This window comes from Hypanus sabinus, chromosome 8 (genome assembly GCF_030144855.1).
Source record: "Hypanus sabinus isolate sHypSab1 chromosome 8, sHypSab1.hap1, whole genome shotgun sequence".
Classification (NCBI taxonomy): Eukaryota; Metazoa; Chordata; class Chondrichthyes; order Myliobatiformes; family Dasyatidae; genus Hypanus; species Hypanus sabinus.
In genome coordinates this window covers 123,974,663-123,998,220 of record NC_082713.1, presented here as the reverse complement: position 1 = coordinate 123,998,220, position 23,558 = coordinate 123,974,663, and the positions used below count along the sequence as shown (strand labels likewise).

The following is a 23,558-nucleotide window of genomic DNA, read 5'->3' as shown; positions in this document are numbered from 1 at the left end:
CTCCTTTAGTAAGGGGTAGAATTTCATTTTTATCCCAATTTATTTTGTACCCTGATATTTTCCCATATTCTTCCAATCTAGAAGATAATTTACGCAACAAATGCAATGGGTTAGTTAGATAAATCAAAACATCATCAGCAAATAAGTTAATCTTATATTCCTCCTGATTAACTCTGAAACCCATAATATCTGAGTCAGTTCTAATCAATTCAGCTAATGGTTCTATCGCCAACACAAATAAAGCAGGTGATAATGGACAATCTTGTCTAGTTGACCTTGTTAACTGAAATGATGTTGAAATTTGGCCATTTGTCACCACTTTAGCTTTGGGGTTAGTATTTAAGGTTTTAATCCATTTTATAAAAGATACTCCTAATCCATATTTTTCCAATACCTTCAATAAAAAATCCCATTCCAATCTATCAAATGCTTTTTCTGCATCCAAAGCAACTGCCACACTCATTTCTTCCCTCTTTTGTGCCAAATGAATTATGCTTAGTAAGCAAGTTACATTATCTGCCGATTGTCTATTTTTAATAAATCCTGTTTGGTCCATGTGTATTAATTTTGGTAAGTATTTAGATAATCTATTAGATAAAAGCTTTGCTATTATTTTATAGTCCGTGTTCAACAAAGAAATAGATCTATATGATGTTGGCTTGTAAAGATCTCTGTCTTTTTTTGGCAATACTATTAAAATAGCCGTCGAAAAAGATTCTGGAAGTTTATGCGTTCTTCCGCTTGGTGTATTAGCTCCATAAAAGGAAGAATTAATAAATCTGTAAACTTCTTGTAAAATTCAGGCAGAAAACCATCTTCTCCTGGAGATTTATTACTCTGAAGTGATCCTAGAGCTTCTTCGACCTCTTTTAATGTAAAAGGCACATCTAATCCCTTCTGTTCTTCCGAATTCAATTTTGGGAGAGCTATTTGTGATAAAAGCCTTTCTATCTCAACAATATCATTTTGTGATTCTGATTGATACAGTTCAAAATAAAATTTTAAAGTTTCATTGATTTCTAAGGGTTTATAAGTAATGTTATTTACACTTGTTCTAATTGCATTTATCGATTTAGAAGCTTGGTCTGTTTTTAACTGCCAAGCAAGAATCTTGTGTGATCTTTCACCTAGTTCATAATATCTCTGTTTAGTTCTCATAATTGCTTTTTCTGTTTGGTATGTCTGAAGTGTATTATATTGTAGCTTCTTATTAACAAGTTGTCTTTGTTTTTCTTCTGTCATATATCTTTGAGATTCTTTTTCTAATTTTGTAATCTCTTTTTCCAATTGATCTATTTCTACCATATAATCTTCAATTTTAGAAGTATAACTTATCTGGCCTCTCAAATATGTCGTCATCGCTTCCCATAATATAAATTTATCATCAACTGAGTGTGAGTTTGTATCTAAAAAAAAACAATCTGTTTTTTCATAAAATCACAAAAATCTTGACGTTTTAATAATATTGAATTAAATCTCCATCTGTAAATCGATTCCTCCTTATCCATCATTATCATTGTCATTATCAAGGAGGAATGATCTGACAATATTCTTGCTTTATATTCCATATTTTTCACTGCCTTGAATATTTGCTGATAGTAGGAAAAAATCTATCCTTGAATAAGTTTTATGTCTATTTGAATAAAATGAATAATCTCTTTCTCTTGGATTAATTCTTCATATATCAATCAAATTTAAATCCTTCATCAATGATAAAGTTAATTTTGCTACTTTTGGTTTTGTAACTACCTTTGTTGATCTATCTAAAACTGGGTCTAGACAAAAGTTAAAGTCTCCACCTATTAATATTTTATCATGTGCATCAGCCAATTTCAAAAAAGCCTCTTATATAAATTTTACATAGTTTTCAATTGGCGCATAAATATTCATAAGAGTCCATAGTTCTGAAAAGATTTGACAATGTATAATTACATATCTTCCTGCAGAATCAATTAATACATTTTGTATTTTAATTGGTAAAATTTTGTTGACCAAAATTGCAACTCCCCTTGCTTTTGAATTAAATGAAGCTGCTATAACATTTCCCACCCAATCTCTCTTTAATTTCTGATGTTCTATCTCTGTTAAATGTGTTTCTTGCTATATCTATTTCTATTTTAAGCTATATCTATTTTCATTTTCTTAACGTATGTTAAAATTCTTTTTCTTTTCACCGGTCCATTAAGCCCATTAACATTAAAACTTTAAAAATTCAGTAAATTAGTCATTATTTTTAACAGGGTTACTCCAGTCTATAATAACACATAATATTTCAACTCTCATAGTACCTTGGGGAATTATTTTAAAATTCTCCATGTTGCTATGTGTCTCCCCTCCGATCATCCAAGCAAAGAAAGAAAGATAAAAGAAAATAAGATTATAAAGAAAAAAAATAACAAAAAACCCCCCTGCTAATGTTGTGAATGAAAGAAAACACAACATTACCCCCCTCCGTTGTGCGGGTCATGGCAAACACCATGATTACACACGTGAATCCCGTAGCGATCAATCCGAAGTTCCCCCAGCCCCCGTAACATGAAAAAAGTATATATAAGAGAAAAAGTGTCACTACTCTCGATTAATATTTCTCAAATTTTTACCTTTCTCCCCCTGTATCATATAATTAAAAGTATATTTAAATAGTCTTCTGTCCTTAATGTCCATCAACTCACTTCACTGTCCCCGTCTTCATCTTTAATCTGTTTCACTTTTAAATCTTTACTGTGTCTAGCAAATATTTGGGAGTTCTTGTGCAAGCTCCTCTGCATCCCGATGATCAGTAAAAAAAAATCTTCTTTTTCCGTCATCCAAAAAAATCATCAGTGTTGCCGGGTGGCGCAATATAAATTTATAACCCTTTTCCCATAAAACTTTTTTCGCTGGATTAAATTCCTTCTTTCTCTTCAAAAGGTCATAACTTATATCAGGATAGAAAAGAGCTGCTTTCCCTTCTATCATCAATGACTCATTTCTCTTTCTGGCACGTTGGACAGCCGCCTTCAGGGTCTTTTCTTTCTCTTGATGTCTTAAGCATTTTATCAAGATTGGTCCTGGGTTTTGATCAACTTGAGGTTTTGGTCTTAGGGCTCTGTGGACCCTTTCGATTTCAATCAACTGGGTTCCCTCTTCCATTTCCAAATTTTCTGGGTTCCATTTTTTGAAAAAATTTTATTGGATCCTCTCCCTCTTTCCCTTCTTTAAGACCAACAATTTTAATATTTCGTCTACTAAAATTTTCAAGCACGTCTATTTTTTCCAACAGTCATTTTCTTTCTGATGTCCAGGCAAGAATATTATCTTCCATTTTATTCACTCTATCAATAGTGTCTCCCATTATTTCTTCCAGCTTTTTAACTTGTCCATTTTCTGTTTTTTCACCATTTTATCATAGTCTTCATATTTTAATATCCTTTTATTATTTTTAATGTTTTTAATTCTTTTAATTCATGCATTATTTGCGCCAAAGCTTCTCTTATGTCTCCAGAATATCTTTCACCTCCAACCTCTTCCTGTTGTTCTTCTTTTACCTCCTCATTTTCATCTGTATGTTCCAGAGGATCCAAATCCACGTCTGGTTCATTTTCACTTCCACTTCCAATCGTAGCTGGGATTTGTAGTTCAAATTGCTCATGTCTGCGCATGCCCTTTCCTTCGCGCACGCGCAGTTCCTGTTGTTCCTTCTTGGAGACTGTTGATGTTGCCGCCGATTCCTGTTCTGTATCGCCGGAGGTAAGATGCACTTGAGTCCGAGGCTCCTTCATAGTGGCCGGCCCAGCTTGTACTGTCTTCAAAGTAGAAGTTTTCTTCTGTATCTGTTTAGGAGGAATATCTAAGGAAAATCCTGAGTAGTTTAGACGTAGTTTTTAGAAAATATTTACTAACTTTTCTTCACTTAAACATTAATTTATTAGTTTTTTACGGGAGAGCTGGATTTCCACGTCTCGATCCTGCATCAACAGGTGACGTCCCCCATCATCTTACCCTTCCAGAAGTCCACAATCAGTGTTCATCTTCCTGGCGTTGCGTGCCAGGTTGTTGCTGCGGCACCACTCCACTAGTTGGCATATCTCACTCCTGTACGCCCTCTCATCACCACCTGAGATTCTACCATCAATGGTTGTATCATCAGCAAATTTATAAATGATATTTGAGCTATGCCTAGCCACACAGTCATGTGTATATAGAGAGTTTTAAGCAGTGGGCGAAGCACCCACCCCTGAGGTGCGCCAATGTTGATTGTCAGCAAGGATATGTTATCACCAATCTGCATAGATTGTTGTCTTCCAGTTAGGAAACCGAAGATCCAATTGCAGAGGGAGGTACAGAGGTCCAGGTTCTGCAAATTTACAATCAGGGTTGTGGGAATGATGGTATTAAATGTGAATTACAGTCAATGAGCAGCATCCTGATGTAGGTGTTTGTGTTGTCCAGCTGGTCTAAAGCCATGTGGAGAGCCATTGAGATTGTGTCTGCCGTTGACCTATTGTAGCAACAGGTGAATTGCAGTGGGTCTGGTTCCTTGCTGAGGCAAGAGTTCAGTGTAGTCATGACCAACCTCTCAAAGCATTTCATCTCTGTAGATGTGAGTGCTACTAGGCAATAGTCATTAAGGCAGCCCACATTATTCTTCTTAGACACTGGTATAATTGTTGCCTTCTTGAAACAAGTGGGAACTCCCGCCCACAGCAGTGAGAGGTTGAAAATGTCCTTGAATACTCCTGCGATTTGGTTGGCACAGGTTTTCAGAGCCTTACCAGGTACTCCATTGGGACCTACTGACTTGTAAGGGTTCACTCTCTTTAAAGACAGTCTAACATCGGCTTCTGAGACTGAGATCACAGGGTCATCAGGTACAGCAGGGATCTTCACAGCCGTAGTGTTCAAAGTGTGCATAGAAGGCTTTGAGTTCATCTGGTAGTTAAGCATTGCTGCCATTCATACTACTGTGTTTCGTTTTGTAGGAAGTAATGTCTTGCAGCCCCTGCCAGAGTTGCCGTGCATCTGATGTTACCTCCAACCTCATGAAATTGGCTCTTCGCCCTTGAAATAGCCCTCCGCAAATCATACCTGGTTTTCTGGTACAAGCCTAAGTCACCAGGCTTGAATGCCACAGATCTTCAGCAGACGAAATACCTCCTGGTTCATCCACTGCTTTTGGTTTGGGAATGTACTATAAGTCTTTGTGGGCACACACTCATCCACACAGGTTTTAATGAAGTTGGTAACAACTGCAGCATACTCATCCAGGTTCGAAGATGCATCCCTGAATACAGTCCAGTCCCCAGATTCAAAGCGGTCCTGTAGGCGCTCCTGTGCTTCCCTTGTCCATACCTCCTTGGTCCTCACTGCTGGTGTTGCAGTCTTCAGTCTCTGCCCATACTCAGTGAGTAGAAGTACAGCTAGGTGATCAGACATTCCGAAGTCAGGGCATGGAATAGCACGGTAGGCGTTCTTGATGGTGGTGTAGCAATGGTCCATGTTTCCTCTGGAATTGCAAGTGATCCGATGATGGTAGTTGCTTAGTGATGTTTTTCAGAATGGCCTGGTTAAAATCTCCCAAAATTATGGTGAAGGCATTAGGATTCACTGCTTCGTGCATGTTGATCCCATTGCTCAGATCATCTAAAGCCTGCTTGACATTGGCCTGAGGTGGAATTTAAACTGCTACCAAAATGTCCCCCCGAGAACTCCCGTGGTAGGTAAAAAGGACGTCACATTACTGCTAGATATTCCAGGTCTGATGAGCAGAATTGGGACAGCACTGATATATTTGTGCACCAAGAAGAGTTCATCATGAGGCATACTCCTCCACCTCTGCTTTTGAGAGACTCTATAGATCTATCCTGATGGTGTATATTAAACTCGTTGATCTGGATCGCTGCATCCAGAACAGAAGGGGTTAACTAGGATTCTGTGAAACAAAGGACACACGCGGTCCTCATGTCCCTCTGATTCAGCACCCTGGCTCTGAGATCATTGATTTTATTCACCAGCAAGATTGTCGGTTTAGGGAGTTTAAAGCCCCGTTTCCTTAAACGCACTTGTAGTCCCAATCTACACCCACGCCTCCTCTGAGGTGTCCTCCGTGGGCACTTCCAACCACAATTGGTGTTGTTTCCGTCGGTTTTAAGCAGCGACAGTTTGTTTAAATGCATTGATATCTTTGTTGACTGGACTGACCTTGGAAGCAGTTGTGCTTTTTAGTTGTATCAGGCTGAAACGGGAATATTTAATCATATCCATTGAGAGTACTGCTGCTACTCGTTGCGTCTCAGCATCCAGGAAGTAGAATTAATTTGTGGTAATGTTTTATTGTGGGTGCACTGTGGTCTGGTGGAGCATTAGGTTTACATATGTACAGTCAGATGACAATAATCTTGAACATGATATTGAGGTAATCATGGATTTGGACATTATACAGTAAATACATGTGTTAATAAAGTACGTTAATGGGGCACCCATTACTTACATATTGAATGGCATGTATGACACGAGGTGGAATTGACATTATTATTTGTCTTAGATTCTGGAACAAGTGTTGTGGGATATCTGGTTGGAGAAGGGATTTGAACTTGAGATTTCACTGAGGTCAAGCACCCTTTTCTTGATTTACAGGGAGGGAGAAATTCAAATAATTATTTCTCACCCCTCGTTATTAGTACCAAGTATTGTAATTAGCAATCATCTGCATCATTTTATATACTTTGTCAAGGGTATAAATTGCTCTTGTGCTTTGTGCCACTCTGCTTGCATTGAGCCCCAGTGAAGTTATCTCATTTTCTTCCACAGGCAGGGAAACATCAAGAATATGAACAGAAGCTGCTCCAGGAACTTTATAAAATGAATCCCAACTTTTTGCACCAGTCATCCAGTACAGTCGACAAAAACAAGAACAAAATAGTTACACAGCAGAGGTATGATGCGTAAGTACTGTCCTGGCCTCCTGCTTGGCCTGCTTCTTTCTGTTTGCATTCAAGTTTATACATGAATTTCCTTTCCATTCCGCCTGTTGATATGGGTCAAGTCGCTTTTGCTTAAGTACATAATTTTACTCTAAGCTTGTTAAAGTGTCCTTTTGTGATAGATATATTTATCAACTGAGGAAATGTGCTTTATGAAGCAAGCAAATTGTCCTGATTATGATGGGCACCTTTCCAGTGTGCGCAGGTTGGGTCAGAGATCTTGCTTTATTTCTGCTCTCTTGCCTGTTCAACAGTACAACAACGAATAATGGTTGGGCTTGCTCTCTTGTTACATTGCTTTCACAACACCTTGTTACCATAAGTGTAGTGACATATTGGCACATTGGAAAAGCCCACATGAGAATTTTGGGATGAGTAAATGGTTGATCTCAAACCCATCTGTGTGTTTGTTTCTTTCATTTAGTTGCATTCATTTGTAGTTAAAATTATGATTCTTTTGATGACAATTAACTAGACTCCCAACAGCCCACACTCGTCCCTCAATCACACTTTACTTGTACTCAAGGAGAGCAGACTGGTCCCTGTCACCAGAATGTTCTGAAGTTTGACCAAAGAAATGACTTTTTTAAACTGAAATTGACTAGTTGGATATTGATCTATTAGCAACTTTGTGAACTTCTGAATCCCAACATTTGCATATTTAACTACCAATCATAATACATATTTCAGGCCAATTATGCTTGAGAATTAGTAAAATAACTTTCTAGCAATGTGTTGCCCTAGAATTCTTTGTTTGGACCTTCATTTTGTCTTGGTACACTGAGAGATCTTGATTCTCAGGCTTGAACAGAAAGGCTGTACAAAGGAGAGCTAGGCTTTCACAAACCTTGTTCATTCGGGGTGATTGCACGCTGTCTCTATCGGCTTATTGTTTTGGCCTTTGGTTGAAGTGAACTTCCACACTCAGAAAAGGTTGTACAAAGTGAAGTCCAGCTCTCAAAGGTCTGGTTCAGCTTGTGGACTATATGGTGCCTGCACTCTGTTCTGTCCGCACACCCTTTTATTCCTTGTTGCAACGTCCACAATTCTGGGAAACTTATGAGGAGGGTTTTAATCTTGGTGATGATTTTAAACATTTTTGCAACTTTATTGATTAAACCTACTGAAAGTGATAAGCATATTGAAGATTGAACCCTAAACATGTTTCAAGAACATTTTGTTTCATGGAAAAGTGATTATAACAATAAACAACGAGAAAGTTATTGTAAATTGTGATTTTGTTTTGTAGTCTTGATGGGAGATGTAAAAATAATTTGGAGTGGTATGCATAGTTCTTTGAAGATAATATTGTTTATATCAATTTATCAACATTGTAGATAATCTGTAGCTTGTGCTTCAATTACATTGCATTGTTTGGGCCAATTGAGTCTTGATTGGTGTGAATTAGTATTTACCCAACATAATAATTTGTCTGCTATTACTGGAATATGCTGGAGAATGAAAATTTGGAAATTAATTTTAATAAATGGTTGCTTCTTTCAGACCTAAATGAGTTTAAATAATTTTACTCATTAATAGTCAGTGTTAGATTAATATTGCTGTTAGTACTGCTTCAGAGACACCGATTTGATACTGACCTTGGGTGCTGTTTGTGAGGAGTTTGCATATGTTATGCCTGACCACGTAGGTTTCCTCTCAGTCTTCTCAGTTCCCACATCCCAAAGATGTGCTCATCGGCTAATAGACCAATAGGTCAGTAGCATAGGAACTGAAGGAGAATTGACAAACATGTGACAGAAGGTATTGGCATACTGCAAGACGATGAAGTTGATGTTCCCTGCTGGGTCACAGTAAGGAAAAAAACATTTAAATGAAAAACAGTGCTTTTACTCATTGTGTTAGCTGATGACTGCCCAGTAATAATTTGCAAAGCTATGAACAATTAACACCCATTGAAACCTCCCACTGATTTGCTGCTCTGGGTGATGAAAGTCAAGTGCATGTTGTTAATTTTGTCCACTTGATTCAATTTGTATTTATGCATGGTTCAGAAATGTATCTGTGTGGAATGACTGATCAAATATTTCCTGGGCTGAGTTATGAAGCTTTTGTTTAAATTTTATCAAGATTTTCCTTGACAAGACGTGCATTGTAATCCGTTAGCTCCCAATTGCATCAGTATGGTCATGCTCAGATAGAAAATTGTTTTCAAACTTGAAATGAGGTGCTGTTCCCTTGTTTTATGTGTACTGGGGTACCTTGCAGAGCATCAGAAACTTAATGCTGTACCCAAGAAGAAGCTGTATCTTCCAGCCCAAGTCTCTGTTCTCACCATAAGCAGGGTGCAAAGAAAGTATTAAATCTGCAGGGAAGGAATTTGGTGTAAGTCTTGCAGATGTGGCAGCTTCTTTGGTCACAGCTTATTCCCCTTTACCCGAATGATTCCCAATTGAGGATCCAGATATACTATACCTCTCACCTCATTTAGTCTGCATTACTTGGAAGTGAAAACTTGCCTTTCATTCTGATGCTTTGATAACTTGTTTCCACGGTTGTGAACAGAGAAGAAGCTTTCCATGTAGTACTAATTAAGCCTTCCAATATGCATCAGTTGTCAAGTCTCTGTAGTGTCGAGCTTCATAGGATCATAAAAATTACAAAATAAGTCATTTAGGTCCATTTGGTTTGTAAAGAGGGAAAAGTTATTTGAATCCCTATTTGCAGCTGTTCATAATATTGTAGAGATTAGGGCACTTAAAGAGCCTGCAGAAAGCAGGAGTTTCCAACTTGCTTGTATTTGTTTCACATCTTGTGTTTAAAACTTCAACCAACTAATTTGTTTTATGAACCTGGTACATTGGGCTCCCATATAATTTATATGGAAGTGCCAAATGCCCATTAAGTTTTTTTAGTTTTGCCTCTTCTAATTAAATCTGCTTCCTACTGCAAAGTAAGCAGCCATAGAACTACCATTCCCATTTCTAACTAGTGTTGAGTTTCGTGTTCCCTTTACAGCTACTTCTGGGACACTTCACATGCTCTCCACCATTTTGTTAGCCTTGAATTCCCTGGCACCCAGACTCTCATCTTCACTGGCTGGTCAGTCTTCTTACACCCCATCAGAAAGGTATTCAAGTCTTCCACTTAATTCATCAAAGACCTAATCAATTTCTCTTTATTAATGCTCACGTGACTAGCAAAGCTTGTACATTCTGAACAATTTTGCTTTTGATTCTTCCTGCAAAGTTTGGGCACTTGCATGGGCCTAGTTCTGCCTGTTTTTTTTTTTGTTGGCAACATGGAATGGTCCTTGTCCAAGAGAATGTCTGGAACTACTTGCCAGCTCTGTCACATCAGCTGCATTGGTGCCACAACCTGCACTTGTGTAGGACTCATCAGTTTTGTACCTTTTCTGCTAACTTCCAACGTGCTTTCACTTATATTATTCCTGACCCTTCCTTGTCTGGATCTCTTGGTCAATAAGCAATCCATTGTCACTGCTATAATCCCACACCTCTTCCCACATAGTCTCTTTCTCCACTGTGTCTGCTCTCAAGGATCTCCATGCCAGAACATGTGAATTTTTTTTCAGGAAATGTGGCTTCTCTTCTGTTATTGAGTCCTCTCACATTTGCATTTCCTTGTCTTGCTTTTACCCCTCAGCCTAACATCTACCTCAAAAAGAGTTCCTTTAGTCCAGCTTTCCCTCTGTTATTCCCCACATCCAGCATATCATACTTAGCCATTTCTGTCAGCTGCAATGGAATTCCACCATTCATTGCATCTTCTCCACCACCCCCCCCCCCCCCCAGCTCCTTATGCAAGGGCCACTCTCTCCATGGCTCCCTACTTCATCATCTCTCCCTATTCTCCACTCATTGACCTCTGGCACTTTCTCTTGCAATTGCAAGAAAAGCCACACTGCCTCCATCACCAATAATGGGAGATCTGGACAGCCCTTCCAAGTGAGGCAAAGATTTATGCACACCACCTCCAACCTTGTCTGCTGTTTTCATTTCTCCCAATCTGGCCTCCTCTGTATCAGCGAGACCAAGCATAAACTAGGCAAGGAGTTTGCAAATTACCAGCACTCTCTAGTGACCACCCCAAGCACCCAGTTGCATGCCATTTCAATTCCCCTTCAAATTCCCACATTGACAAATCCATCTTTGGCTGCCTTCACTGCCAGGGTAGGGCCAAATGCAAACCTCTCATTTCACCTGGGTGGTCTATAATCCAATGGCATGAATATTGAATTTTGCTACTTCTGGTAACCCCTGCCTCTGCCACCCCACCTGATTGTTGGCGCATGCTCTTGCTCCTTCTGATCCATTCCCACTTTGGTCCCTTTCTAACTTTTCTCATACCTCACATCACCCTTTATTCCTGCTCCTCACCCCTCTGAAAATACATTGTGGTTACATTTACCTCCTTCCTATCCACTTTATCCATTGGATCCCCTCTATTTTCATCTGTCCATCTCTCCCTTGAGTAGAGTAGTTCCCATTATGACAGGCTTCGTAAATTCCAGTCCTTGTCAGCTTTGTGTCCTTGCTCAGCACACTCCAGCACTTATCTCCAACTTCATTTTCCCCTCACTCATCGTTGGTCCGCCTCACACCTCCTGACCCATTTTCCCTACTGTCTTACCTGTACTGGCTACTTTCCTACATTCTCAGTCCTGATGTAGGATCTTGACCCAAAACAGCAACAATTCATTTCCCTCTACAGATGCCGCCGACTTTCTCCACCACCTGCAGTCTCTTTGCCTTCCTGCGTAGAACTGCATGTTGTGAGTATCAGTGCTCTGCTTGGTTTTGCATGTAGTTCAGACATAAATTTTGTTCTTCTGCTTGGCGAGAAAATAGCTATCCTGAATATCTGTTTCTTTTTCCTTTGGAACTTTCTACCTGCACTCCAAACTTTTATTGTCTCATTGCTAGTCAGCATCCTATCGTATATTTTATTCTTTCTGTCTTTTGCCCAGAGCAGTTTATTGTCCAAAATTAATTGCACTTGCCAATTTACTAGTGTGCCGCCCAATCTATTTGCTATATTCTTGCAGTTGTTTATTCTCCCCAGATTTATTTGCATGGTCAGTCTTGTTTACTATCATCTGATTCATTTTCTACATGTAAACCAAAATCATTGATTGGATTTCCTGACAACGCAAAACATATCCAGCTCATCACAGAACAAAGATGCTGTCTTAGTTTATTTTAAAAAGAAAGCCACTATGTTTTTGTGTATTATCTGCTCAATAGTGATGTAAAAATCTCATCAGATTTATTACAGTTAAAATTAGGAAATGGTTAAGCTCCACTCTCGTCAATGATTTTTTTCTTTCTAATCTACTTGTCAAAAGAGCCTGAAGGTATTGTGAGCATTGACCAGATTAAATTGGCTTTCTGAAAAATGTCTTGGTTTTGGCAGATTATGCTGCCTGCTGTACTTTGAGCTTGTGAAAATTTTATACATGGTCTTTTTCTGGGCAATTTTTGAGTGGATCTTCAATAAACCACATTTACCCAATATTGAAGATGCATTGACTCTTGTAACCAATAAATGGTTGAGAGTACCATAACACTGGTAAAATAGGAGCATATAATTTGTTTTTCCCTCAAGAAGGTCAGCAGCCTAATAACCGACCATTCTTCAGATTTACTGAGGCAATTTACACCAAAACAATGTCTTTAGTGAGATTTGAATTTTTCACTGTCAGACGATGTATGGGATTCAGTTCTCAAGTTAGTTAACTCAACCTCTTTATGTGCCCACCACTGCCTGTTACAGTTCAAGGACGTACACAGGGCTTATATGTCTAAAACTAAATTATCTCGCATTTACGCAGATGTTAATCCCTGCTGCGACAAAGGCAAAATGGGCGAGGCTTCCCTTACTCACATGTACTGACCATGCCCTAGCTTGGAAAAATACTGGAAAGATGTTTTCCAAACTCTATCCCAAATACTTAATTGCAATCTGGAATCTAGCCCTTTGATTGCTCTTTTCAGCACCTCCAGAGAGGACGACATGCATCTAAGTCCGACCAAATGTCGCATACTGTCTTTTGCCTCTCTTCTGGCCAGGTGTGCAGTTTTGCTCAGGTGGAGGGATGCTGCCCAACCCACCCGTGCTTAGTGACATCATGTCCAGTCTATACCTTGAGAAGATCCATTATTCAACTCTCAATTTGGACATAAAGTTCCAAAAGGTGTGGGGACCCTTTCTTGAATATTTTCAGAATTCCCAGCCAAACTAAAGGTTCATTCCTTCTTCCTTACCTCTGCACATAACTCCCTGACAATCAGCATTCTCCGGTAAAATTCTACAAACTCAAACGTGTAAACATATAACAGTTCGTGTTAGGAAAATACACCTTCTCTATACCAATGCATCTCTTTGGGGATAAAGGTTCTGTTTAACCCTTTTTGCTAATGCAGTGATGGCTTGGAAAGGGGAATTAGGAGGGGTAGGTCAGGGCAGGGAGGCAACCAAAGCATGATTGTACTATGGGTGCATCTCTTTCATAGGTGCGAATTGTACATTTGTTACATTTTTTATGTGCTGCACAAACCTCCTTTGTACTATGTTTTCTTGATTTTAAAAAACCAGTAAAAATATTGCTGAGAAAAAATAGTGTCTTTGAGCACAGTTTTCTGCTCAGGAATACAATAGGCATGTTTTGTTCTATGCCTCCAACTCGTTCTCTCATTCTTGAGCAGTTGAGGTTGACCTGTTACCATTCCATTTTTTTTTGGGTTCTGAGGTAGATAATGCATCCTGCATAGGATCTGCCATTGGTGGGGCAGATGATACTTGATGAAGCACTTGGTTTGTTGTGCTCTTGTTCCGTTACTGCATGTGACCATCACAAACTCCTGTGTGGAAGCACAAGCTGCTATTTTCTTGATGCTACTTTTCCAATTTGAGGTGTCACAGGGCCTCAGCACATCAGACAGCATTTACAGAGAGGAATAAACTGTAGACATTTCGGACCAAGACCCCTGGAACGGTAGGGGTTAGAAGCCAGAATAAGAAGGCAAGCGAAGGAGGAGTACAAGTTAGTAGATGATAGGAGAAAACATGATGGGATACACTGGGGAGGGGGATAAAGTGAGAAGCTGGGAGGTAATAGGTGGAAAAGGTGAAGGGCTGAAGAGAGAGGAATCTGATAGGAGAGGATAGTGGACTATGGGAGAAGGGATGGGGGGGGCACAGATGAGGTGATGGGACGAGCCAGAATGGAAAAGGAAGAATGGGGTGGGCGATTTTTAAGAAGTACAAGTTAGAGTTATCAATGTTCATAATATCAGGTTGGAAGCTATCTAGGTGGAATATGAAGTATTGCTCCTCCTTAGGGTGACTTTAATGTGGCAGTAGAAGAGGCCATAACAGACATGCCAGAATGGAATTAAGATTAGAATGGCTGATCACTGTCTTTTGCAGCAGACACAGAGAGGGTGCTCAATGAAGCAGATCCCCAATTTATGTTGGGCATTCCCATGACTTATTAAAATGTTAGTTTCTGTAATTTTTTTTTGAACATCCATGTAAGTTTTATTTTAGGGTTTATTTCTGTTTCAGAGATGGTACTTGTTTTTAGTGTCTGGTTTTGGTATACGATCCAACCACTAAAGCTGTTTGAGTATGATCAGTATCGCTACTGGAGATATTGATTTGATGTTGCTCAATGTTGTCCTGCCATTGGACCATCGTGTTCAAACAGCTTTGGATGTATACGGTGTCTCTGCATGCTTCTACAAGTTGTCTACAACTACAAGAATGCTATCAATGCTGCTAAGGATGTGTTGAGTTTGAGTCTTGGTATTTGAAAAGGCTCTTAGTTGGTCATAAGCTGGAAACGGTGTTGAAATTTGGTGGTGAAGACAGCAATGTTGTGAAATTGCAAGCTTCCTTTGCACTCTGGAAACTAATACTTGATAATTAATAGAGGCATGTTTTTTTCCGTTCATTGGCCATCGGCTATTAGGTAGAAAACTACAACACAGCATTAAATTTGTGTGCACCAAATCTGACATACAATGACATAAGCAAAATGTTAATGAAATAAAGAGCTAATGACCTGCTCCTGATTTGCATGGTTCCACAGAATAACTCTGAATATATGGATTTCCCATTACATTTTTTCACTTTTCTGTAAAACGCTACTTCAATGAAATTGGCAGTATGTAGCCTTTGTCTTGCCTGCAAAATTTAATCGGATTGTCATTGTGAATTACAATTTCATATCTTGGAATATTGATTTAACTCTTAAAGAATGAATAAATGGCGTTAGTTTTTTAAAATCTAGCTGTAAAGTCATGATGAGGTAGTCACTTGTTTTTCCTTTGTCTCAGTATAAGATTTTAAGTAATATGTATATTACTTAAATTATTACTTATATTATTTTTATATTTTATATTATATATAATATTATATATTATATTTTATATTTTATATTACATTATATTAAATTATTACTTATATTATTTTTTGTATATGGTGCAATCTTTATGATTCTTCTACACCAGCTTGGTGTCTTTGATTAAAATTGCTTATCCATATCCTGAGAAGAGCACCTGGGACAGTCACAATGGAAATGGTGAATTTCCTGTCATGTGGAACTTAACAACCTGATCTTCTGATTGTTCTTGCTCTTGGTTGAAAACTTACTGTGAAGAAATGTATAATGCTACCAGATCCTTGCGAATTTGCACTGAAATCAGATACTACTGAAAGCTGTTAAGCATTTGGATTATCCAGTTACATTCCTTGTTTAGTGTATGCAAGTTGATCTAGTGAAAAAGCATTCTGAATTCTGAATTATTATTATCTAATACAAAGCCTGATTTTTTTTTTTAAGGATCAGTGATTGTATATCCATACTTATGCAAGCCACCTTACTTCTCCCTACTTTCTCTGCAGTAGGCAACCTCTTATCATCCAATAATGGAATAATTGAATTCCTCGTTTTGGTTGTTGTCAGACCACTGGCTGGGGAGGATACACGATGCCAGCAATATATCTTGGACGGCATCCCTTTTGGGAAGTTTCCACTAAGTGAACAGCATCTCTGAGCTGCTGAAGCCTATTGTTCTGTCAGTTTGGTAGATACTCAGTATTTCTGCCATTCTTTCCCCTTACAGACCCAACACTAGTAATAAAGATGCCTGGCCGTCATTACTCAGCACAGCTAAAGCAGCCAACGGTCTAATACTCTGGCACAGGAAAACACCTCCTATTCTTGATAATGGTTCAGATCCCGAGCATATGACCTCAGATGGTCCTGACACAGAACTCAGGTCAGTGATTGGCTTTATTTCTCTCTTGGACTGCAATAACCTCAGCTGAACAACGGAGGCAATTTTTGTTTGCTTGCCTCTATTCTCAGAGTTCTTGTATACGACCAGTTTTGTGAGCACTTGATGGTCAGTATCAATGCTAAGAATCAACAGAGATATGATTCAAAATCGATTTGGTCACATAACTCAGAGTCAGGTTTATTATTACCGACGTGTGACGTGAAATTTATTAACTTAGCAGCAGCAGTTCAATGCAATACATAATCTAGCAGAGAGAGAGAAAAATAATAAATAAAATAAAGCACAGTAATAAATGAACAAGTAAACCAGTTATGTGCATTGAATAGATTTTAAATGTGCAAATAACAAATGTATATTTAAATAAAAGTGAGGTAAACCAAAGCTTCAATGTCCATTAAGGAATTGGATGGCAGAGGGGAAAAAGCTGTTCCTGAATCGCTGAGTGTGTGCCTTCAGGCTTCTGTATCTCCTGCCTGATGGTAATAGTGAGAAAAGGGCATGCTCTGGGTTCTGGATATCCTTAATAATGGATGCTGCCTTTCTGAGACACTGCTCCCTAAAGATGTCCTGGGTGCTTTGTAGGTGAGGACCCAAGATGGAGCTGACTAAATTTATAACCTTCTGCAGCTTCTTTCTGTCCATGGTACAACTATAGAAGTTTTTGAGTGTATTGACATGTCAAATCTCTTCAAACTTCTAATAAAGTATAGCCGCTGTCTTGCCTTCTTTATGACTACATCGATATGTTGGGATCAGGTTAGATCTTCAGATGTTGACACTGAGGAACTTGAAGCTGCTCACTCTCTCCACTTCTGATCCCTCTATGAGGATTAGTGTGTGCTCCTTCATTTTACCTTTCCTGAAGTCCACAATCAGCTCTTTCATCTTACTGATGTTGCGTGCCAGGTTGTTGCTGCGGCACCACTCCACTAGTTGGCATATCTCACTCCTGTACGCCCTCTCAACACCACCTGAAATTCTACCAGCAATAGTTGTATCATCAGCAAATTTGTAGATAGTATTTGAGCTATGCCTAGCCACACAGTGGTGTATAGAGAGAGTAGAGCAGTGGGCAAAGCACACACCCCTGAGGTGCGCCAGTGTTGATTCAGCGAGGAGGATATGTTATCATCAGTCTGCACAGATTGTGGTCTTCCAGTTAGGAAGTTGAGGATCCAATTGCAGAGGGAGGTACAGAGGCCCAGGTTCTGCAACCTCTCAATGAGAATTGTGGGAATGATGGTATCAGATGCTGAGCTATAGTCAATGAACAGCATCATGATGTAGGTGTTTGTGTTGTCTAGGTGGTCTAAAGCTGTGTGATGAGCCATTGAGATTGCATCTGCCGTTGACCTATTGTGGCAATAGGCAAATTGCAATGGTTCCTGGTCCTTGCTGAGGCAGGAGTTCAGTCTAGTCATGACCAACCTCTCAGCATTGCATCACTGTCAATGTGAGTGCTACTGGGTGATAGTCATTGAAGCAGCACACATTATTCTTCTTAGACACTGGTATAATTGTTGCCTTTTTGAAGCAAGTGGGAACTTCTGCCCATAGCAGTGAGAGGTTGAAAATGTCCTTGAGTACTCCTGCTAGTTGGTTGGCACAGGTTTTCAAAGCCTTACCAGGGGACCTTCTGCCTTGCGAGGGTTCACTCAACACTTCCAATAAGTTTTGACAACTTTGAAATCAGATGTACATTTTGTTATCAAAAGCATGATATGAAAGATAAATGCAGTCATTACTTTTGATAAGGCCCTATAGATTATTTGAATTCAGATCAGCTTTATAATGCATCTTCCTAAGATGGTGTTAATCAAAGTAGATAATTTTATTTCCCATTTCCATCAAAAGTACTTCTATAACCATACAAGTTTTGGAGCAAAGCAGTCTGTAGTCTTAAACTCCAACAAAATACTACACTTCTCTGACAAATAAGAGTTCTCTGATAAACTTTGATCCTCTTGAAGGTACAGTTGGACATGCCACAAAAAATGTGCTGATTGTAATATCTTAGGTTTCATTCTTGATTGAAATCATAAATTTGGACAGCCCTCAAAGCTCCAGTTCTTGGAGCTGGTGCGTCAGACCTACTATGGAGTTGATATGTTGATATAGACCAAGAACAAGGTTTTGGATGTGGTCATTGTGTCACTTGCTGACACAGCCTCTGAGAGCACATACTTCCCACTTGAAAAATAGATGCCTAAAAGTTGGCGCTGTTCTTGGATCTTTATCTCACAGTGGGCTCAACAAAAAGGCAGAAGAACCTCCTGATGCAATTTTTCCCTCATCTGTCAAGCCCCCACATCTTATGTGTATCTTCTCCCTTTATCCAACTGCACTTATCCCAGTGGGTCAGTTTTCACCCTAGAGTTGATGCAAAAATTGATATTGTATCTTCCAGTAAACATTCTTTTCAGAATTGACATCGTTTAACAGAACTTTGAATGCATCACATTTGGGCAGTCACTGAAGCAATATGTTGATGGCTTTCATACTTGACCACAGTATCGTTTTTGCTCCCTTCTTGGGGTCACAGCATCATTAGTGTTCACTTTTGGCAGTTTTCCAGCACATTTCTTGGGTGGCATCTCTTCATATATAAGACCACCAAGAAATTGTAGGCATTATAACTTTGCAACCGAAATATAAGCATGCAGATTTGATTTGCATCACATCATGTCACTATGCACAATTGTCTAGTGTCAGAGCTCCAGCTTTAAGGTTATTGTTTTCAGGCAATGCACACAAATATTGAAGGAACTCAGCAGGCCAGGCAGCATCTGTGGAAAAGAGTAAATAGTCGATGTTTCAGGCTGAGACCCTTCATGGGGACTCGGGGTGGGTGTGTGGGGGGAGGAGTGGCAGTGAAATTCCAGCCCTGATGATGTCTCAGCCTGAAACATCGACTGTTCACTCCTTTCCAAAGGTGCTGCCTGGCTTGCCGAATTCCTCCAACACCGTGTATGTTCAATCACAAACAAGAAAAAAATCTGCAGATGCTGGAAATCTGAGCAACACACATAAAATACTGAAGGAACTCAGCAGGCCAGGCAGCATCTGTGGAAAAGAGTATAGTTGACGATTCGGCCCAAAACCCTTCAGCAGGACTAGCATGTTGCTTGGATTTCGAGCAACTGCGTATTTTTTCGTCTTTGTCCAATTTCAAGTTCACTTCATATTATCTCAAGGAACATGGCTTTGTCAGACTCAATTCACGGAGCTGCTGAGGCTTTAGGTCAAAGATTGGCCTTTCCACATTGCTGAGACTAAGGTAATTTTGCTGTCAAATTAGTAATATTTTTGAATGGCCCTGTTTATAATCCTTGATTTAAAAAAAAATTAACCTCAAGATCCTAATCACCATCTGTGTGTTTTGTTCTAGAGGACTAAATTAAGCTGCTTTAACCTTGTCTCATTTCAACTCTACACATACAGGAATGATTTCAGTTCCTTTGTGGTTGTAGTTGCATTACACTGTATATTGTCCATATAAATTTGTGAGAAGTTGTGAATGCTTCCATTTGCTAATGTCTGAAAAATATTGTGTAACTAAATATTCTCTGTAATTAAGTCTAGGATTTCAGTTTCTTTAGATAGCTTGAGTTGAGGATGACAAAGTGTTGTGAAAAGCTGCAAAGCTTGCACCATTCTGTGGATAAATTCTGCAATAGAAAATTTGAATTAAAATGGCCATTCTCCAACTGTAGTAGTCTCGTCACCTGTATGATCAGTGCCACACTGCAACTATTTGTCCTAAAAGCATGGAAGATCAACTGCAAGTCTTGAAGCCATTAAGGCAAAAAACCCAAAGTTCAAGATGCTACTGAACTTGCAATCTGTCCTATCCATCAATTCTGATCTCTTACAGTTCCCATGCTTGATTACAAACCAGTCAGGTGCACTGCTGTTAGTTTTGTGGCCGCTTTAACTTGTACAAAGAGTATGAACATCATAGCACATCCTTGCTCCTTTTCTATTTTACTTCATCTTTGATTTTGCTTTCATGAATGTTGGTGGGATCCAGTGTAAACAATGTCCGCTCACTTGGCTGCTTGTTTCTTTTAAAGAAGCTACAGAAACTTATCAGATTTACGCAAGGAAAAATGAGATAAGATCATCAATTTGTCATAATTTGTTTGTTTTGCAGACAGGTGGATAAACCACCAGAAACACTCAGTCTAGGAAATGGTGATAATTTACAACAGGTGAGTTACATTTGTTTATTTTTTATATCAGATATTCTTTGTTCATTATACCTCGTTTTATCCGAATTATATTTATTATTGTTTAAACTTTCTCCCATTTCCATGTCTTTCCCTTGAATGAATAATCTATTTGAAGTGTTGGAATGCTTGTCCAGGCGATGCCTTCAAACAAGCAAGTTAATCTCCATTCTCCCAGACTGTGAAGATTAAACACATACGGAAGCTTTCAGATGTTGCCTAACAATATTTGATCTTGAACCACATGAGCATGTCTGTGTTGGATCAGTTGCAAGTATCTGTTGCTCATAAAAGTTGTCTTTCAAGCTTCCTTGGAGAGAAAATTTCAATCCTCAGCTCAATGGTGAAATATTATTTCTAACCTGCACCTTGTGAAGCGGTAGACTACCAGCCCATAACCATTTGTTCTCATAAATGAGTATTACAACCAGGGGTCTTGATCAATTTAACTAAGAATTTTTATTTGTGAATCACGTGCCCCCTTTTTTCACAGTAGAGCACAAAAAAAATTATGAAGCATGAAAACAAAAATTCAAATACTGAGAGGTCAACAGTTCTAAATTATCCTTTATTCAGTACTTAGCTGAGTTGCCTCTTACAGCCAGTATTCCTTTTGGATAGGTCTCTATTGGTTTTGCACAACTCCATAGTTGCTCTGGCAGTATGCTTTGAATTGTTGTCCTGCTGAAAGACGTACTTCCTCCCCAGCTGAAGCTTTCTGGCAGAGTTTCCAGTTTCCAGTACCTGTTGCTGAAAAGCATCCCCATAGCATGATGCTACTTCCACCATATTTTACAGGAGGGATGGTGCTGCCTGATTAATGCGCAGAATTAGATTTTTGCCACATGTACCGCTTTTTGCTGAAGGCAAAATTTCCAGTTTACAGTATCTTCTAAGTGACGCTTTGTATGGTCTTTTTGGGCAAGGATATGCTGTTATTAGCCAAGGCTGCTTCCTTGCCACTCCTCCATAAATACCCTTTTTCCGCAAGGCCTTCAAGATTGTGTTGCCATAAGATTCATCTCCATTTGCAGCCACTGACTTATGCAGTTTATTCAGTGACAGGTGACATCACAGTAGCCTTTCTAAAAGTGCCATTCTTAGGCAACTAAGTTTAGAGCAGCTGCCTGACCAAGGCAGCATAGTTTGGGTTTCATATTTGTTCCACTCTTTCACGATGGACTGCACTGAACTCCGAGTTATGTTCAGTGCCTTTAAGATGTTATTGAACCCTTCCCCAGATTTGTGCTTCTCTGTTATCATTTCCCTGACTTGTCTTGAATGCTTTTGTCTTCACTTTGGTTTTGTCTGTTGAAAATCTACCATACTGTTGGACCTTACAGAGAGATGGGGTATTTATTCTTATGAATTCGCTGAAAGTAGGTGATCCTCCAATTTTCCACATCAACAAATTGGGTGAGTTGGTAAGGTAATATATACAGTATTGCACCTGAGTCAAGTTAGTGTAGTAATTACAAAGGGGATGAATACTTCAGCCTCACAATTTTGGTTTTTATTTTTTATTTTAAAATTTTGACAAGTTTTGGAGTTTTTCTTTTGATTTGACATGTTTTGTAGAATAGCTCAAAAAATCCAACTTCAATATATCTTAAATTTAGAAAACGAGGCAATAAAATGAAAATAGTTGTGGGGAACGAATACTTTTTCAAGTCACTGTAAATTGTGAAATATATTTTTTGAAAAATAGGTCTTGATTTAAAGTATGCTACATTTTTGTGCCAGAGGAAAGGACTGGCTTTGGGTACAAAAATTAAGGTAGAAGTCGAAAGTTATCTCTGCTCTGTCCTTGAAAATTATTATGTGAATTATGCATTGTCTTAGTATCTCAGTTATTTTTCTTCTGTTGGAGCATAATAGCATTTTCCCTATTATTGGAATGTGGACAGCTGTGACAAGGTTTGCTTTTGAGATCTTGTCATATTTGTTGGTAGAGTGCTAGTACTCTCAATGCTGCTATGCAGGTTTACAGAAAGCTGACCTGGATATGAAGAAGAAATGATGTCCATATATTATTTGCCATGAGGTTGTTGCCCCTATCTTCTGGTCTTGCAAACACCTTGCTGATGTGGATCTTGCCCTTTTAGATGGTAAAAGTTGGTTTGAATGTGGATTAAAATGTGTGCAAATCATATAAGCCATTGAAGGTAATTCATATTCAAATCTTTAGTGATAAAGGTAGGAGTTTGGAGTCCTGAAAAGATTAAAAATACTATCTAATGCAGCAATGATAATAGCACATAAATGATTGGAGTGGAAAGTACCAAAGATTGGTAGTAATTGGAGTCCAAGGAAATATTGGAGATAAGTTAAAGAAACTTGTAAATTTGAGTGTCTGAACTAATTTTATCATGGGGAGCCAAGTGTGATAGGTCAAGGGGAGTGCTATTAGGTGCACTTTATCAAGATTCTGGTGACAAAATGAGTTTTTGTTTCATTTTAGATGAGCTAGCTTCTGAGGTTGTCAAAATGAAGTGACTCCACTATTGCCCTTTAAATTTACACAAGAATCTAGGACTTTTATAAGTGCTCAAGTCATTTCAATGTACAATTCTATCTTTTCCAAAATTAAACAACAAATTTTTAGAATGATTGTTTTGGTGAAATCTCTAAAGATGAATACCATTACAATGAATTTTGTCCACATTGACTTCTCTAGCCAAGCAAGGAAATGGTCCTGATTTGGAAGTATCGCCAGTATTGGGTTCCCAACCCTTTCTGTGCCATGGACCTTTACCATTAACCAAGAGGTCCTTGGACCCCGGGTTAGGAATCCCTGTGCTAATTGCGTCATGTGACCTGGAAGAAAGGTGGGAATTTATCCCAAAGTCAACTGGAAATTATGGTTACAGAGAATTACCGTATGTGAGCACTCAGCAGGCTGCATTTCATGCATTTACTGGCAAATTGACTAGTAACTGAGTACGTGTTCTTTCTGAAATGTAAAGTGGGCAACATAGGAGCCTAGGAGATGTTGAATAATGCTAGAAGATAGAACCTTGCAATAGGAATTACTTGTGAAGTAGAGGTTCAGGATGGTGGGATGCAATGTGTAGCCACTC

The 23,558-nt window shown here is 38.9% G+C and overlaps 1 protein-coding gene across 12 annotated transcripts in view; it reads left to right on the top strand.

The window, feature by feature from the left end:
• cnot4b (CCR4-NOT transcription complex, subunit 4b) overlaps window positions 1-23,558 on the top strand; it is a 178,079-nt gene that overhangs the window by 93,635 nt on the left and 60,886 nt on the right. For 4 of the 12 annotated variants that reach the window (XM_059977760.1, XM_059977753.1, XM_059977757.1 and 1 more), the window contains exons 7-9: window positions 6,790-6,923; window positions 16,073-16,228; window positions 20,403-20,460. In XM_059977760.1, coding sequence (XP_059833743.1) covers window positions 6,790-6,923; window positions 16,073-16,228; window positions 20,403-20,460 — 348 coding nt within the window. The remainder of the gene's footprint in view (window positions 1-6,789; window positions 6,924-16,072; window positions 16,229-20,402; window positions 20,461-23,558) is intronic. The other 8 variants (XM_059977763.1, XM_059977759.1, XM_059977756.1 and 5 more) reach the window with 3 other exon arrangements.